This window comes from Canis lupus, chromosome 5 (assembly GCF_003254725.2).
Source record: "Canis lupus dingo isolate Sandy chromosome 5, ASM325472v2, whole genome shotgun sequence".
NCBI lineage: Eukaryota > Metazoa > Chordata > Mammalia > Carnivora > Canidae > Canis > Canis lupus.
Window position 1 is genome coordinate 82,516,117 of NC_064247.1, and position 16,697 is coordinate 82,532,813.

Sequence of the window (16,697 nt, forward strand, 5' to 3'; positions counted from 1 at the left end):
AAATGAATAAAATCTTTAAAACAAAACAAGATGTGTTCTCCAGCCAGCCTTCATGCTCTCTGGTCCTCTGATTTTGTTCTTTTCTCTCCCCCTTTTTGCCCTTATTCTTTCCTATTTTTCTTTCTTTTCTTTAAGTTTATTTCAGTAATACCTATACCCAATGCAGGTCTCAAACCCATGATCATGAGATCAAGAGTCTTATGCTCTTCTGACTAAGCCAACCAGGTGCCCCATATTTTCTTCTTTTTTAAAAAAGATGTTTTATTTATTCATGATGGAAACAGAGAGAGAGAGAGGCAGAGACACAGGCAGAAGGAGAAGCAGGCTCCATGCAGGGAGCCCGACGTGGGACTTGATCCCTGGACTGCAGGATCATGACCTGGGCCGGAGGCGGCGCTAAACCGCTGAGCCACCCGGGCTGCCCCCATATTTTCTTCTTTTATAATTTTTTCCCATGTTTCTGCTGGTATCAGTATTATTGTCCTTTAGAGTCTTGTATAACTCCACTTCTGGAAACCCGGCTATAACCATTACAAATGCTATTTTGGAAGACTTTAGTAGACCCTGGTTTCATCTCCTGGCTGCCAAATGCCCAGAATTACACCACTGCCTATAGGACCATTTGTCCATACATCAAACAGTATGTTTACTCTAATTATCTGGTGTCTCATTTCTTTTAGTGACCATGTTTTTAAACATCCAATTCCCATCAAAAATGGAAAGCCACGGTTGCCAGTAACAGGTATGATTAAAAATATTTCTTCTTTGATTTTTTTAAGAAAACATATTTAGGTGACTAAGATAGCTGAAAATGTATATTGGTATATTTGCATTATAACGTAAAAGCCATACCTTTGACTCTCTTTCTGGTGTAAGAGCTTCAATCATCTTTTATTGATAACCAGAATCTTTGTTTATCTACTAGGATGATTAGATATGTAGTACTGTGCTAAAGTTTATGAAAATATTGAAAACTAATATATTACATCAATGTCCAGTCCTTTTCATTAATCAAAAGAATCTTACATGTTGCAGTTTTTTTTCCAGATCCATTTACATTATGTTCAGATATAATAGATGAAGAAGCCATCAGTTTTCTGGCAACAGACAATCATCCCAAAATGTTAAAGTATAGATGCTCAGGTAAATATTCTTCAATTACAGTTGTTTTGTAATTAAAACTTTGTATGATATTAATTAACTAGGATTTGTAATAATTCTATCTGTGTGATTTAAACTTTATTTCCTTTGAAGAAATTTAACAGTTTGGGGTATAATAAAACATTCAGATCAATACTTCCTGTCTGCACTAGCCTGTGTTCCCAGTATTTATTTGTAAGAATCACCACAGCTAATACTTTTTGTTACTTTATTCTATTTTTATCACAATTAATACCATCTACAAATTTAACTTTATTGAGTAAGGTAAACATTTTTTATATTTTCAGAGTGCCAATAGGCATGTATTCTGAATAATGCTTTAAACACAAGACATTAAGTATTCTTTAAAAATACATTAAATATTAAACAATATCTATTTTTTATGTCTATTGTTAATATGTAAATGTTTCTAGTGTTCCATGCCCCATTATTTTATTTTTTCTGCAAGATCCCTATAATAAATGTTCCACAATGCTTAACCTGACCTCCCTTCCCCTCCATACCCTAATATTTCCTCTTTTAGGGTCTCACTCTGCTCTATGGACAAAATTGAGGCTATTCTATGTTAGGCTCAAAATAACATTCTTTAGTCTTGGATGTAAAGTTTGTCTCTAGTGCTCTAAAGCTTAGCTATATCTAACTATAATCTGAATCCCATCTCTTTTTCCTCCCTGTTTTAGTACTTATGAAGTCTTTCTTTTCATTACCTTTCTATTCTTTAGCTCCTTTTGTCCCGCCATAAACTATGTTTATTTCTCTTCATCTAAAAAAGAAAAATTTTATGGCGCCTGGCTAGCTCATTTAGAGGAGCATGCAACTCTTAATCTCAGGGTTATGGGTTTGAGCTTCATGTTGGGTATAGAGATACTTAAGTAAATAAAAATTTTAGAAAAGAGAGAGAGAGAAGGAAAAATCTAAATACTTGATGTGACTTGCTGTCTCTTCAAGTATTCAGCCACTCTTTCTTTCATCATTGCCAGACGCTTTTTCTCCTTTCTCTTTCAATATATTTATTCCCTTAACTCCCTGCAATCTGACTTCTTTTATTGCCATTCTACTAAACTTAAATGTTAAAGATTACCTGAAGTCTCTTTTTTTTTTTCTGCCCAAACCAGTGACTTTTTAAAAAATTCGTATCCTCTTTAGTATCTCTGCACTATTGACTATCATTCCTTGAAATCTTTCCCTCTCAGTAGTTTAAAGATACACTTTCCCAACCATCCACCCAGGCTCCCTGGAGGTCTGCAGTGAACTCACAAGAGCACTACACAATACTTTAAATTTTAAGTGAAACACAAAACATTCAACATCTTTTGGATACTACAGGCACTACTAGCTCAGAGTCATTTACAGTTTCAGCATTAGATTGCATTACATTCCTTTTGATGATGTCATGTCTTTGTGGAGCTGGGCTTTCAGTGGCTGTGATTAAAAGCAAGCACCACATGAAAATAATGTGGAATAAGAGATGAGGGTGGCAGTGTCAGTCAGATTCTGAGGTTTGAAAAGTTGTGCTGTACTTAGTAGGTGCATATAACCCATTAGGATTAATTGTGCTTAATAAGAATGAAATTTGGGGCACCTGGGTGGCTCAGTGATTGAGCATCTGCCTTTGGCTCAGGTTGTGATCCTGGCGTCTTGGGATCAAGTCCCGCATCAGGCTCCCTGTGAGGAGCCTGCTTTTCCTTCTGCCTGTGTCTCTGCCTCTCTCTCTCTGTGTCTTTCATGAATAAATAAATAAATAATCTTAAAAGAATGAAATTTAAATATTATTTTCCTTTAAAAATTTTTATTTCCTTATTTCTTAGAGTGCACATATGGGAGTGGGGGAGGAACAGAGGAAGAGGGAGAAGCAAATTCTGGGCTGCATGTGGGGCTTTATCCCATGACCTTAAGATCATGACCTGAGCTGAAATCAAGAGTTGGATGCCCAACCAACTCAGCCACCCACATGCCCCTATTATTTTCTTTTTTTTCTTTTTTTTTTTTTTTTTTTTTTTTTTTAGCAAACACACGAGGGTTTATTTACAAGCTCCAGCATGGGTCCAAATGCCCCTATTATTTTCAATTTACGTGTATTATTTTTTCAAATGGTTACTAAATTATTAGAACATAAATACATAGTAAGATGTTTTGGACTTAACAGATAATCAGTATTTCTTTGGCCCAGGGGTGCTGTAAAAAGATCACCAAGAACTTAGGGATGCCATGAAGTAGAAAAATTTGGGAACCTCTGGTTGGAAGTATTTCAGAAGGCAGAGTGGATGATTTAAAGCTGTTAACTCCCTTTCACCCCTTACTTGTTTGAGATGGTTCTTTCCTAGTCCTTTCTTCAGTAATAATTCATTCATTTAACAGACACTTAGGGAGTATTTGTCCTGTGGCAGGCATGGGTATCAAAGAAGAATAGAACTCAGTCCTTAAGTCTAAAAGCCACGCCATTTTACCACCTATATTGCTTTATTTTTCTGTTCCTGCCCCATTTCTACAGATTTCCCCCAAGACATAATCTGTAGCACTTACTCAGCACTGTTGAAGCATTTACTTTTGTGGCATCAACTATCATTTTAATGATGATTTTCAAATCTGTATCTCTCTACTGGGCTTCTACCTTGGGTTATAGCCTCATTCCTCCATTTTCAGCTGTGTCCAGGATATACTCATTTCAATATCTTGTTTTTAACTTTAAGCTTATTGTATTCAAAACACATCTTCCTCCCTCTTAAATTGCCTTCCTTCCAGCCAGTCCATTTCTATTAGTGTTGTTGCTATTCTTCTGGCCTCCCAAATTTCAAACCTTAAATCATCTATAATCATTTTTTTCTCTTTACATCTCCTATTTCTGGTCTGTCAAGTTTGGTTCTTTTTTTCATTCCCACATAGGCCTTTTTACTCATGCCTCAATTGCACCAACTTTCTAGCAGTCTTGCAGTTTCGAGTCTTTTTTTTTTTTTTTTTTATTTACTTATGATAGTCACAGAGAGAGAGAGAGAGACAGAGGCAGAGACACAGGCAGAGGGAGAAGCAGGCTCCATGCACCGGGAGCCCGATGTGGGATTCGATCCCGGGTCTCCAGGATCGCGCCCTAGGCCAAAGGCAGGCGCCAAACCGCTGCACCACCCAGGGATCCCTGCAGTTTCAAGTCTTACCAAGCCCCAGATATAATGTGCATGTTAACTTCGCTAACATGTGCTTTTTATCATGTCACCAAGCTAAAGAACCCTCAGCACTTCTCTGTAACTCATGGACTCAAACTCTCTGCCTGGCTTTTAAATTTTTTGAGATCTTGTTCTGCTTCTACTTGTTAAATTTTATTGCATATTTGTTCTCTTTAAGTCTGTCAGAAAGTTGCCATCCTTATCCTAAACTTTGTCATTCAATCAACTTCAGGTTGCTTAAGAATTTTCCTAAGCTTTTCCATTATCCCAACAGCTTATCATTCACCAATTTTTACCTCGGAAATCTCTTCATTCTCCCTGTAAATGTCCTGTTGCACAGTCCCCTCATTTATATTCTGGACTGTTGAAGTAACCCCTCAAATGATCCTCCTACCTTCATGTAAGCTTTCTATGAGACAAACGAAAGTCATTTCCCTGCTTAATAAATATCCTTTAGTTCCTCCCCACTGACTTAAAGATAGTGAGAAATACTTAGCATGGCTTTCAAGATTATTCTTATCTGGCCCTCCCAACCTTTACTAGCCTCAACGTTCCTCCCACATTTCTCTCATACCTTGTACTCTAGCCACACCAAAGTACCTACAATTCTCTGAGCACACTATGCTTTTTTGCTTTTTGGTGATTCTGCACATGTTCATTGTTCTTGAAATATCTTCATCCCAGCCAACTTCCTGCCTGGCTAACTTCTAGTCCTTTAGGAATGAGCTACTAAAGACATTAGGTGATAGGCAGATGGGGAACTTTATAATGAATGGATGTGGCTAGCATCACCCAAACCTAGTGATCAATCTTAACATTAAGAAAACAGAGAGAGAGGGGATCCCTGGGTGGCTCAGCGGTTTAGCGCCTGCCTTTGGCCCAGGGCGTGATCCTGGAGTCCCAGGATCAAGTCACACGTCGGGCTCCCTGCATGGAACCTGCTTCTTCCTCTGCCCGTGTCTCTGCCTCTCCCTCCCTCTCTCTCTGTGTGTCTCTCATTAATAAAATAAATAAAATCTTTATTTTTTTAAATAAAATATTAAAAAAAAGAAGGAGATACTTTATGTGTCTGTTAATATGATGCAGTAAGAAGTCCGCAATATTGCCTGTGATGAGCTATACTAAAAACCATTGAATTGGGGCACCTCGGGGGCTCGGTCAGTTGAACATCTGACTCTTGATTTCTGCTTCATGATCTCAGGATCATGGGATTGAGCCCCCGTGTCAGGCTCTGTGCTTGGTAGGGAATCTGCTTGGAGGTTCTCCTACCCCTCTCTCCACTCCTTGTTTTCTCTCTCTGTAAAATAAAAATAAAAATAAAAATAAAAAATAAAGTAGGGGTGCCTGCCTGACTCAGTGGGTGAAGCATTTAACTTCGGCTCAGGTCATGATCTCAGGGCCCTGAGATCGAGTTCTGTGTTGTACACCCTGCTTAGCAGGGAGTCTGCTTGACCCTCTCCCTCTACCTCTCCCCCAAATTGTGTTCACTCATGCTCTCTCTCAAATAAATATTTTAAAATAAATCTTAAAAAAAACCCACAATTGAATCTGAATCCTATCACTCATCCAGATCTGATTACTGGTTTTACTAGTTTATTGGACACACACAGGAACATTTTAAAGCATTTAACTAGAATATAATCAGTGAAACCTAGCCTTTGGGTAGCTCCATAGTACAAATGACCCAGTGTCTACATAAGTAAATGATAAAGAGGAAGAGAGGAGAATTTATAGATTAAGAGAAACTCAAGAGGGACGCCTGGGTGGCTTAGCGGTTAAGCATCTGCCTTTGGCCCAGGGCGTGATCCTGGAGTCCTGGGATTGAGTCCCGTGTCAGGCTCCCTGCATGGGGTCTGCTTCTCCCTCTGCCTGTGTCTCTGCCTCTCTTTCTCTCTCTCAAGAATAAATAAAATCTTAAAAAAAAAAACTCAAGAGACCTTTCAATTGAATGTAATGATGGACCTTCTTCGGATCATGGTTTAAACAAACCAACCATAAAAAGAAAGTTTAAAAAAAAAAAAAAAGAAAGAAAGAAAGTTTTGAAATCATGAGGAAATTTTAACACTTACTGGTTATTAGATTATATTAGGTATAATTTTTTTAGGCTTGATAATGGTTTTATGTGTTTGGAGGAAAGAGTCCTTCTCTGTTAGAGTTGCATATGAAGTATTTACAGATGAAGTGATACTTTAATGTCAGTTTCAGGCTTCATAATCCAGTATATACATGGGGGGCAGATCAGAGTATAGGGGGTTGTAGACAAATATGACTGACCATGACAATAATTATTGAAGGTGAATGAGAGCTATGTGGAAGTTCATTATACTTTTCCCTTTACTCTTGTGTCTTTGAAATTTTCCTTAATAAAACATTAGGAAAAAAAAGAAAACTGGGCATTAGGGTCACTTCTTTTGGATATCTTCCTTTTTTTAATGTTTTAAAATTTTTTTTATTTATTTATGATAGTCACAGAGAGAGAGAGAGGCAGAGACACAGGCAGAGGGAGAAGCAGGCTCCATGCACCGGGAGCCTGATGTGGGACTCGATCCCGGGTCTCCAGGATCGCGCCCTGAGCCAAAGGGAGGCGCCAAACCGCTGTGCCACCCAGGGATCCCTGGATATCTTCCTAATAGTGACTCCTGCTCAGAACTTTTTTTTTTTTTTTTTTTTTTTAAATTTTTTTTTATTTATTTATGATAGGCACACAGTGAGAGAGAGAGAGGCAGAGACACAGGCAGAGGGAGAAGCAGGCTCCATGCACCGGGAGCCCGATGTGGGATTCGATCCCGGGTCTCCAGGATCGCGCCCTGGGCCAAAGGCAGGCGCCAAACCGCTGCGCCACCCAGGGATCCCTCCTGCTCAGAACTTAACCAAGCTAGACAGTCCTTTTATATATATCACCCTAACTGTTCACACCTATTGTGTGTTTACACACAGTATTGTAACACTTATCTCACAGTATTGTATCTGTTGTCTTTAATCCTTTATGACAGAATTTCTTGACATATTTATAATTAAGTTCCTGATTTCACTTCAGTTACCATCATAAAGATATTTGCTTTTATAGATTTGTTATTAGCTATTTTGTAATAATCTATACATCATTTTACTTTGTTTTCTTTTAGGTTGCATAGCAGTAGGAAAATCTCTGAATAGCCGAAATTTTAGCAAGCTCTTGCACTCTTGCCCATACCAGTGTGATCGTCATAAAGTCATTGTGGAAGCTGAAGACAGATATAAAAATGAACTAAGGAAATCACTTATCTGTAACAAAAGTAATTAATTCAGCAGCTTTGAAACTGTAATTATGACTATACCTTCTGAACTGTGATCCAGAACATTAAATATATTAAAAAGCTAGAGACCAAAATAATGTTGAAAAGAAAATGTCTCTGAGAAACCAGTGTTTTAAGATGTACCCAGGGAACAGATTTAGTCTCTGGTGGTTTAAAAATTCTTCCTAATCCATCTAAGAATTCCCACTAGAAGGTGGGGGGGAGGTGTGTAGGAAATACCATACTAATGGAATTAACGTGCTCTTACTCAGATTGATATTTTATCCTAAATGTTTTCTGTATTTTTCAGAAATTCTGCTGACCCCACGTAGAAGACAACTCAGTAGTGAATCTGCTACTTCTGAAAGAATAAGTGAATATATTTAATTTTTAAATAAACCTAAATTGCATATAGTTCTGAGAAAAAGAGGACAGCTGCAGGATTGTTCTCAGTCTCATCATTAATGGTTCTTAAATGATAACCCTTGGCTCTGAAGAGGGCCATAGTTTCTAAAACAAGAGCCTTCCCACTTTCCTTCCTCGTGTTGCTTTCCCCCCCATTGTTTGTCAGCTGAGGAAGAAGCAGAAGGAAACATTAAGTACCTAATATGGATTAGGTGTTTCATAGACGTTTCCTTTAATTCTTATAATAATGTTATAAGGTAGGTTTTGTTTTTTTAAAAGATTTTATTTATTTATTCATGAGAGACACACAGAAAGAGAAGCAGAGACACAGGCAGAGGGAGAAGCAGGCTCCATGCAGGGAGCCTGACATGGGGCTAGATCCCGGATCTCCAGGATCACACTCTGGGCTGAAGGCGGCGCTAAACCATTGAGCCACCCAGGCTGCCTGGTAGGTTTTATTTTATTCCCACTTTAAGGTAAAATGAGTTGGCAAATGGCAGAGCTTACATTCAAATGCAAGCCTGTCTTTTTTCAGAAGCCCCTCTTCTAGCCTCTGGATCACATGTCTATTTTAAGAACAAAATTATTCTCCTATGTGTAAGTGCTTCAGAGAGATTTTGCAGCAAATTTTGGTTCATAACTATAGCACTTCACACCACCAGAATTGAAGAGACAAATAGTATATACTTCAAAACCCTGCTTAAAAATCAAAATACTTCTTAAACAATGAGTTAACTTCTAAGAATTTTTATTTAATTACAGGTTAACATTTCAAGTTTGTCACCATTCTAAGTTTATTAGAGACTTAACATTATCATTTTCTTCTCTTCATATCGAATTAATACCTGCAGAGTAAGAATAAGCAGTTGAGCACCTTACTTGTCAAAAAAACCCTGGAATTTAGTAATATCTATAGAGTTATTCTGTTATTTATTGCAGAAATATTTAGACTTGATACATATGGAAACATTTTGCTATATATTTACCTGGACATTTTTACTTCCAAAGCCTTAAAGGAAATGTCAAGTTTACTGTTTTTTTTTTTTTTTTTTTTTTTTTTTAAGTAATCTCTAGACCCAGTGTGGGGCTCAAACTCACAACCCCAAGATCAAGAGTCACGTGCTCTTCCAACTGTGCCAGCCAGGCACCCCTCAAATTTACTTTTTATATCTGGATCTTTTTCTTTTCTTTTCTTTTTCTTTTCTTTAAGATTTTATTTATTCATGAGAGACAGAGAGAGGCAGAGACATAGGCAGAGGGAGAAGCAGGCTCCATGCAGGGAGCCCAATATGGGACTCTATCCCAGGACCCCAGGATCATGCCCTGAGCCAAAGGCAGATGCTCAACTACTGAGCCACCTAGGTCTCCCTGGATCTTCTTCTAAGTTAAAAGTTTTGCATGAAAATTAAAATTACATACAGTACTCCTATAGGACAGCCCACCTTTTGAAGTAATGTTTTCTGTAGAAACTGTTAGAAAATGGTTACTTTTCCATAGAAACATGTTGTACTTGGAAAACTTGCTTTTGACAAGGAGTTGACATCAAATTAATAATGGATTTTTTCAACAACATGATTTAAAAGCAAATATATAACAACTAAAAATATATTATGATCATTTTACATAGTAAACTCATTTCCAGAGCCTCATGAAGTGAACATAATTATGGTTATATTTGATTATACAGAAGGATCCTAAATACTGTTAAGTGATATCCAGCTCATAAATACATGTGTCTTTTTTGTAAGAATCGCTTTAGCTAAAACCAAATAGTCAATAATTTGGCCTGTTTTTTTTTTTTTTTTTTAGAATTTGGAAAGGCATCTTGAGGTATGGAGTAGTTTGGTCTTATATCTCTTTTACAAGCAGGCTAGGAATTTTGGATATGTTGCCATTTTCTCCCCTTGATTTCCGTTTCTTTTCAAGAGACAGTTATGACTATAAGTTTGGTTGTAAGTTACATTCAAATTTGGAACCATTCTTTTGAGAAGAGACCATTGCAGCATCTGAGCTTTTAAAGAGCCTTGGCTCTCGTTCAGGATGAACTGGTGTGTTGAGAAGGTTTGAAAAATAAGGGTCTCTAGAACTGAGCCTTCTTGCCTACTTTCCCCTACTCTTTCCTAACATTCAATCAATATTAAGAGGAGTGCTAAAGGAGCCACAGAAGAGAAGCCTTGCAGGGTAGAGCTGCTTCCTCGTAGGCTGCTGCAGTAACCTTTGAGAATTGGGCACAGTTATAGGACTCAGTGAGATGGCAGATGCATTAGAAAAGTCGGAATTGTCTTTATGTGAACAACTTCCAAATGCTAGTATCCTGAACATTGTAATAATCTGTCCATTTCTGAATATAATGAATTCAAATCATTTAGCAAGTGAAGTTGAAATCCTGTATTTCTTGGGTAACAGCAGTTTTCCAGTAGACCCAAAAGTAAAGAGTAAATTTATTGATAAGTTTTTTGTTTGTTTGTTTTTTAAGATTTATTTATTGAGAGAGAGTAAGCACAAGAGCACAAGCAGGGGGAGTAGCAGAGGGAGAGGGAGAAGCAGACTCCCCGCTGAGCAAGGAGTCTGACTTGGCTTGATCCCAGGACCCTGGGATCATGACCTGAGCTGAAGGCAGACTCTTAACCAACTGAGCCACACAGGAGCCCCCATTGATAAGTTTTGAAACACTTTTTACCACTAAGTTTTTTCTTTCCACAAAATATTTATTGATCATCTGCTATGTGTCAGACACTGTTTTAGGCACTGGGGATGCAATGGTTTGCAAAACAGACAAAATTCTTATCTTCATGGAGCTTACATTCTAAGTAATACCATTAAGTAATAATCAGACATTATTTTCAATGATTTCTCAGCCTTCTGCTGGTAATATTTTCATTACTGTTTTAAAAGATCTGAACTATGGCTCTGTTCCTAGGAAAAGCCTAGGAAAGGTAGACAAATGGCTAACAGTCTTGACCTGCAGGGGCAAGATTTTTTTCTTTTTTTTTTTTTTTAAGATTTTATTTATTTATTCATGAGAATCAGAGAGAGAGAGAGAGAGAGAAAGGCAGAGACACAGGCAAAGGGAGAAACAGGCTCCATGCAGGGAGCCCGACACGGGACTCAATCCTAGGACACCAGGATCAGGCCCTGGGCCAAAGGCAGGCACCAAACTGCTGAGCCACCCAGGGATCCTCAAGGGCAAGATATTCTAAGGTTGTCTCGCCCCAACTATTTCAAGTCCTACTGAAGTAAATAGCAGCCTTAAGTGGAAATAGAAAACATTTCTCCTTATCAGCATCTATCCACAAAGATAACAGGAATTAGCAATGAATGAAAAAGCTTAAAGAAGGGACGTCTGGGTGGCTCAGCGGTCAGGCTCCCTGCATGGAGCCTGCTTCTCCCTCTGCCTGTGTCTCTGCCTCTCTCTCTCTCTCTCTCTCTGTCTCTCATGAATAAATAAATAAAATCTTAAAAAAAAAAAAAAAGGTTAAAGGAAAACTATTTCCTAGTAATCATTACCAGAAGATAGTTATGTTTATAGATACCAATTATATATATATATATATATATATTTTCTGTTTTAGAAAGTATCCTTAAAAACCAGATTAGTAACCTCCCCTTGTGCAGCCTATTTTTTGAGTTTTAGTAAGCTGAGCACCCATATAGGTAATGAATGTGTTTTTTAAAATGAATTTCAAAAGACCCTTATTCTTTAAAAATATTATCAAGCCTGTTAATTAAAATAACGAGTGTTGATATTCATTTTTATTCTGTGAAGTAATGGAGCCCTTTGGGAAGACTGTATCTGTAAGATAGGTAAGCTGTTTATTAATTGTCCTCACAAGAATATTGAGAGAATTAACAATCAAATGTTTATAAATTTTTGTGTTTCTTGATTGAAAGATGTTGCAGGTATTATTACAATGGGATTAAGTTACAGTTATTGAAGAATTCACAGTGATAAGGCCTAGCTTCATAGTAGGCACTCAATTTTAAAAGTGACATGGATTTCTCTATGATGAATAGCGCAGGCATGAAGCTTTCTCACTATGTAGTTCATATCCTTAGAATAAGTTAAGCACTTATTTGGGTCTCAAGAAGAGTCCCTTTTTTTTTCCAGCAAGTACTAATACATTCTAAAATTCTCATTAATTACAGAAAAAAGAAGAATTCGTAAAAACTTTACTGAAGAAGAAATAAATTACCTTTTCAATGGAGTTAAGAAAATGGGGAATCATTGGAATTTAATTTTGTGGTCTTTCCCCTTTCAGCAAGGACGGAAGGCTGTGGATCTTGCTCATAAATACCACAAGCTGACCAAACACCCCAAGTGTGTAGCTCCTTGATTGGAATACTTGTTAGTTTGAACTCTTAAAATACAATGCCTTGAGGAAACACAATTTAAAATATTCTTCTAAACTCTCATGAAACAGGGAATCTGAAAACAGGAATACTGTTTTAATTACATACTTTTTGTGATGCTTTATCTCATCAAATTATTAAAGTCATTTGTAAAATAATAAATTTTTAATGTGTAGCTTAGTAAAACAAAATTCCTTTGTAAGGTCAAACATTTGTTTAGGATTACGCTTTTATTTTTCTTTAAGCTCAAAGAACACAGTTCAGAGAAAAAAAATGATCAACCTTTAAATATTATTTGACATTATATTGTAATGGATACCATGTGAGACATTTGGACTTTAGTATATTCTTACTCAGTGGAAGTTCTTCCCCAGAACTTAGAATAGTTTTCCAAGCTGTTCAAGTAAAATTCCCACACATTAAATCAATGTTTAACATTCTGTTAACTAGGGCAGCCCTGGTGGTTTAGTGGTTTAGCGCTGCCTTCAGCCTGGGGTGTGATCCCGGAGACCCAGGATCGAGTCCCATGTCGGGCTCCCTGCATGGAGCCTGCTTCTCCCTCTGCCTGTGTCTCTCTGCCTCTCTCTCTCTGTGTCTCTCATTAATAAATAAATGAACCTTAAAAAAAATTCTGTTAACTAAAATGTTCCTCTTCAAGAGGCTGATAGTGCAGTTCCTTTGAATACTCCCGAATTCTATGGTCACGTTCACTTCTTTTTGGTGTATGTTTTTTTGCTTTTGCTTTTTTTTTTTTTTAAGATTTTATTTATTTACTCATGAGAGACACAGGGAGAGAGAGAGAGAGAGAGAGAGAGGCAGAGACACAGACAGAGGAGAAGCAGGCTCCATGCAGGGAGCCCGGTGCGGGACTCGATCCTGGGACTTGATCCTGGGACTCCAGGATCACGCCCTGGGCTGAAGGCAGGTGCCAAACCACTGAGCCACCCAGAGATCCCCTGCTTTTGCTTTTTAAAAGCTTGGAACATTTTTTTAAATTGCTTGTTTTTTTTTAATATTTTATTCATGAGAGACACAGGGAGAGAGAGAAAGAGAGAGGCAGAAACACAGGCAGAGGGAGAAGCAGCTCCACGCAGGGAGCCCGATGTGGGACTTGATCCCGGGACTCCAGGATCACGCCCTGGGCTGAAGGCAGGCGCCAAACTGCTGAGCCACCCAAGGATCCCCAAATTGCTTGTTTTTAAACAAAATTTGACCTCAATTTCCTATTTTTCTTTTTCTTTTCATATTCCCATCATGATCCCTAAAGGATGCTATTGCAGCCTGTATTATACTTAAAATGCTGTTGCTGTGGCAAAGTGATTAAGTATCAGGGCCTCAAAGCTTACCTGTGCTTATAGGTATTTGGGTGTATACCCATTGGCTCACTGCTTCATGTCATTGTAGGTCTCTGACTTAATGATAGAAATACTATTTCTTCAGTCCCAAAATGTATTTCCCTATAAGTTTGTATTCTTTTACCTTTTCACATCCTATTTCTACTTTTCACATCCTAACTATTTCTACTTTGATAAACTCAGAATTTTTATTTATTTTTTAGTTTTCTGATCCACAATGAAAGTTCCAGAGAGAGCCAATATGCAGAAAGTTTTCTATTTAAATCTAAAATGTCCTTTTAAACAAAAGATTAATTTTCATTTAGGAAAATTCCTTATAGTGTTTAAAGTGTGAATGAATCTAGTCCATTATCAGTATTTCCTAAGCACTATGGGGATTATTTAAATAGTTTGGTGGGTTATTTTGATTTGTACTTCTCAGGATTTATGAAAATTATTTTAGGTCAAAGGAGAAAATATTTTGTCTGTTGTTTCAGCCATATTGGTTTAGATAACCAAGTTGTTTCCTAAATTGTTCAGATACAACTTAAACATATTTTTCCACTTCAGTTGGGTCCCAGATAATAGTTCTTTTATTGATTGAAAGAGATGTATGTAACAGAAAAACCAAACACTGCTTAAGTGAAGCATCCTCAAAAATATGACATTCTATAGCTTTTTTTTTTTAATTTTTATTTATTTATGATAGTCACACACACACACACACACACACACACACACAGAGAGAGAGAGAGAGAGAGAGAGAGGCAGAGACACAGGCAGAGGGAGAAGCAGGCTCCATGCACCACCGGGAGCCCAACGTGGGATTCGATCCCGGGTCTCCAGGATTGCGCCCTGGGCCAAAGGCAGGCGCCAAACCGCTGCGCCACCCAGGGATCCCACATTCTATAGCTTAGACACTGATTTGTTTCAGTTACTGAGGCTGTATTTAAAATAAGCAATATTGGGGTGCCTGGGTGGCTCAGTTGGCTGAGTGTCCAACTCTTGGTTTCAGCTCAGGTCATGATCTCAGGGTTGTGAGATTGAATTCTGTGTCTGAGCTCCATGCTGGGTGTGGACCTGCTTAAGATTCTCTCTTTCCCTCTGCCCTTCCCCACCTATAAAAAAGTAAGAATTAAGAAAAGGAAATAACCAATACTATATTGCCTTCTGAACCGTTGGAATTTTATCCTAACCCTTGACTAACTTTTAGTTAACATGAGCTGCTCCTTTTTCCTTCAAACAAATATTTGGTAATAAAATAAATTTATTATTTATTTTATCAGGCATATCAAAAGGAAAGGCATATCAAAAGGAAAAAAGAAGGCATATCAAAAGGAAAGCCAAGGAATGATGACATATATTTGAACTGTTTGACTTTAGGAATTCAGACCTGGCCAAATCAACAGGGAATAAAAAATTATTTTAATAATAACAGACCTTTGGAGTTGGAACTGATATCAGTTATAGTTTGCTGCAAGAGGCATGAATTGCTGTACAACAACCTGGATATTGGTGGCTCTTTAATTTTATGTAAATCCTCAGAAACATGGAATCTACTAAGGGTGATAATTGATGGTCATTTCTTCTTTATACTTAATGAAATGTGCCTTCCTCAAGTACCTTTTGTAGAACCACAGAATTTGAATTTCTTTTCTACATACCAGTCCTTGAGAAAGGTAAAGAATAGGTATCCATCACTTCTTTTCCCTCTGCATTCTTTATCTTTCATGCTGATAAGCCCCATTTTCCTCAGCAGAACAGTGTCCTCTCTTATGAGCTTACTCACTGACCACTGGACACTTCTTTGTCTTTATAAGCTGTGTCCAGAAAGTAATGTGGCTTGACTGCAAGAGTAAGGAATCAGCTTTGCAGGGCCCAATGAGGTTTCATGGACTTCACCTAAGATACTTCTGGTTATTCTACATGACCATCTCTCAGACTGTAGTCAATATAGTTAAAATTTACAGATCATAGTTTTAACTGATTTCTGTTTTGTTCTTAGGCATTTATTTTTAACCCCACTACTTTAGTAGTCTGTTAAATTTTATCTTGCTAGATATAATCTGTACCCAGTTTGTCATCCAGTATATTAGGCATCCTTTCCTGCTTCAGGTCACCCACAGCTTAAGTGTGCTGCTGCATTCTCATCCAAGTCCCTGATGGCAACTTGAGTTGGTTGGGTCAGGTTCCTAGCAGTCTCTGGTTGTTCCTGCTCATCAGCCCCCTCTGGGCCTAGTGTTTAACCTGCCTCAATGTTATCACTCAACTTAAAATTTTCACTTTCTTGTCTATGATGTGAATTGCCAGATGCTCTGTTGAAAACTGCATTTGCTACGTCTGCAGCATCCTCTTGCCTGGTATTCCTGCAAAAAAGAGAAAGACTGTAAATCTGGTCCTATCTTTTCCTTTTCCAACTGGTCACATTGGAGTGTTCTACCTAGGGCTGATGAAGTTCACTGACCTGTAGTTGCAAACTCCCATCTTCTGTCCTGTGAAAATTTAGACACTGCTTGCCCTTTTACAATTTAACACTTGCCGGATTTCCAAGGATGTAACCCTTAATGGGTTTTCACTCTCATTGTCTTGTTTGAACCTTACTTTCAGGTTGGCAGATGCTATGCCCATTTGCTGGATCCTGTAACTCTTGCTGCCAACATTTTGGCAGAGCTGGATCAGAATTCTACTAAGCTCATGTAGGTGGTTACTTTTCTGCCATATCCTACTTCCTTGTGATATTTAGAAATGCCTTGTACAGTGAGCTGTTTTCCACAGAGGGTAGCAAGAGCCCTCAGAGGCCACACCTAGTTATGCTAGAAGGTGAAATGTCCCCCCTTCCCATTACTTTCTTATGATTGTCTCTCCTTGACCTTTATTCTTTCATTTTCTTTCCTCCAGCCCCGCACCCCCATCCCTGCTGCCCGCTAGAAAGGAAATGAAAGCCTATTTCTTGTGTGAAATGCTGGCTACTTGGAAATGCCGTTTTTGCAAACCCACGAACAAACTCGAGTGTT

General features: G+C 38.0%; 1 protein-coding gene across 20 annotated transcripts in view; it reads left to right on the forward strand.

Annotated features, from left to right (window-relative positions):
• Positions 1 to 15,545, forward strand: part of TERB1 (telomere repeat binding bouquet formation protein 1) — a 50,844-nt gene extending 35,299 nt beyond the window's left edge. For 7 of the 20 annotated variants that reach the window (XM_049109699.1, XM_049109704.1, XM_049109701.1 and 4 more), the window contains 6 exons: positions 681 to 742; positions 1,036 to 1,143; positions 7,445 to 7,594; positions 7,905 to 7,967; positions 12,146 to 12,317; positions 14,987 to 15,545. In XM_049109699.1, the coding sequence (XP_048965656.1) occupies positions 681 to 742; positions 1,036 to 1,143; positions 7,445 to 7,594; positions 7,905 to 7,967; positions 12,146 to 12,317; positions 14,987 to 15,530 (1,099 nt within the window). In that variant the 3' untranslated portion in view covers positions 15,531 to 15,545. Of the gene's footprint in view, positions 1 to 680; positions 743 to 1,035; positions 1,144 to 7,444; positions 7,595 to 7,904; positions 7,968 to 9,808; positions 9,830 to 11,765; positions 11,804 to 12,145; positions 12,318 to 14,969 lie in introns of those variants that run through there. The other 13 variants (XR_007410537.1, XR_007410538.1, XM_049109702.1 and 10 more) reach the window with 13 other exon arrangements.
• The last annotated feature ends 1,152 nt before the right edge of the window (positions 15,546 to 16,697 follow it).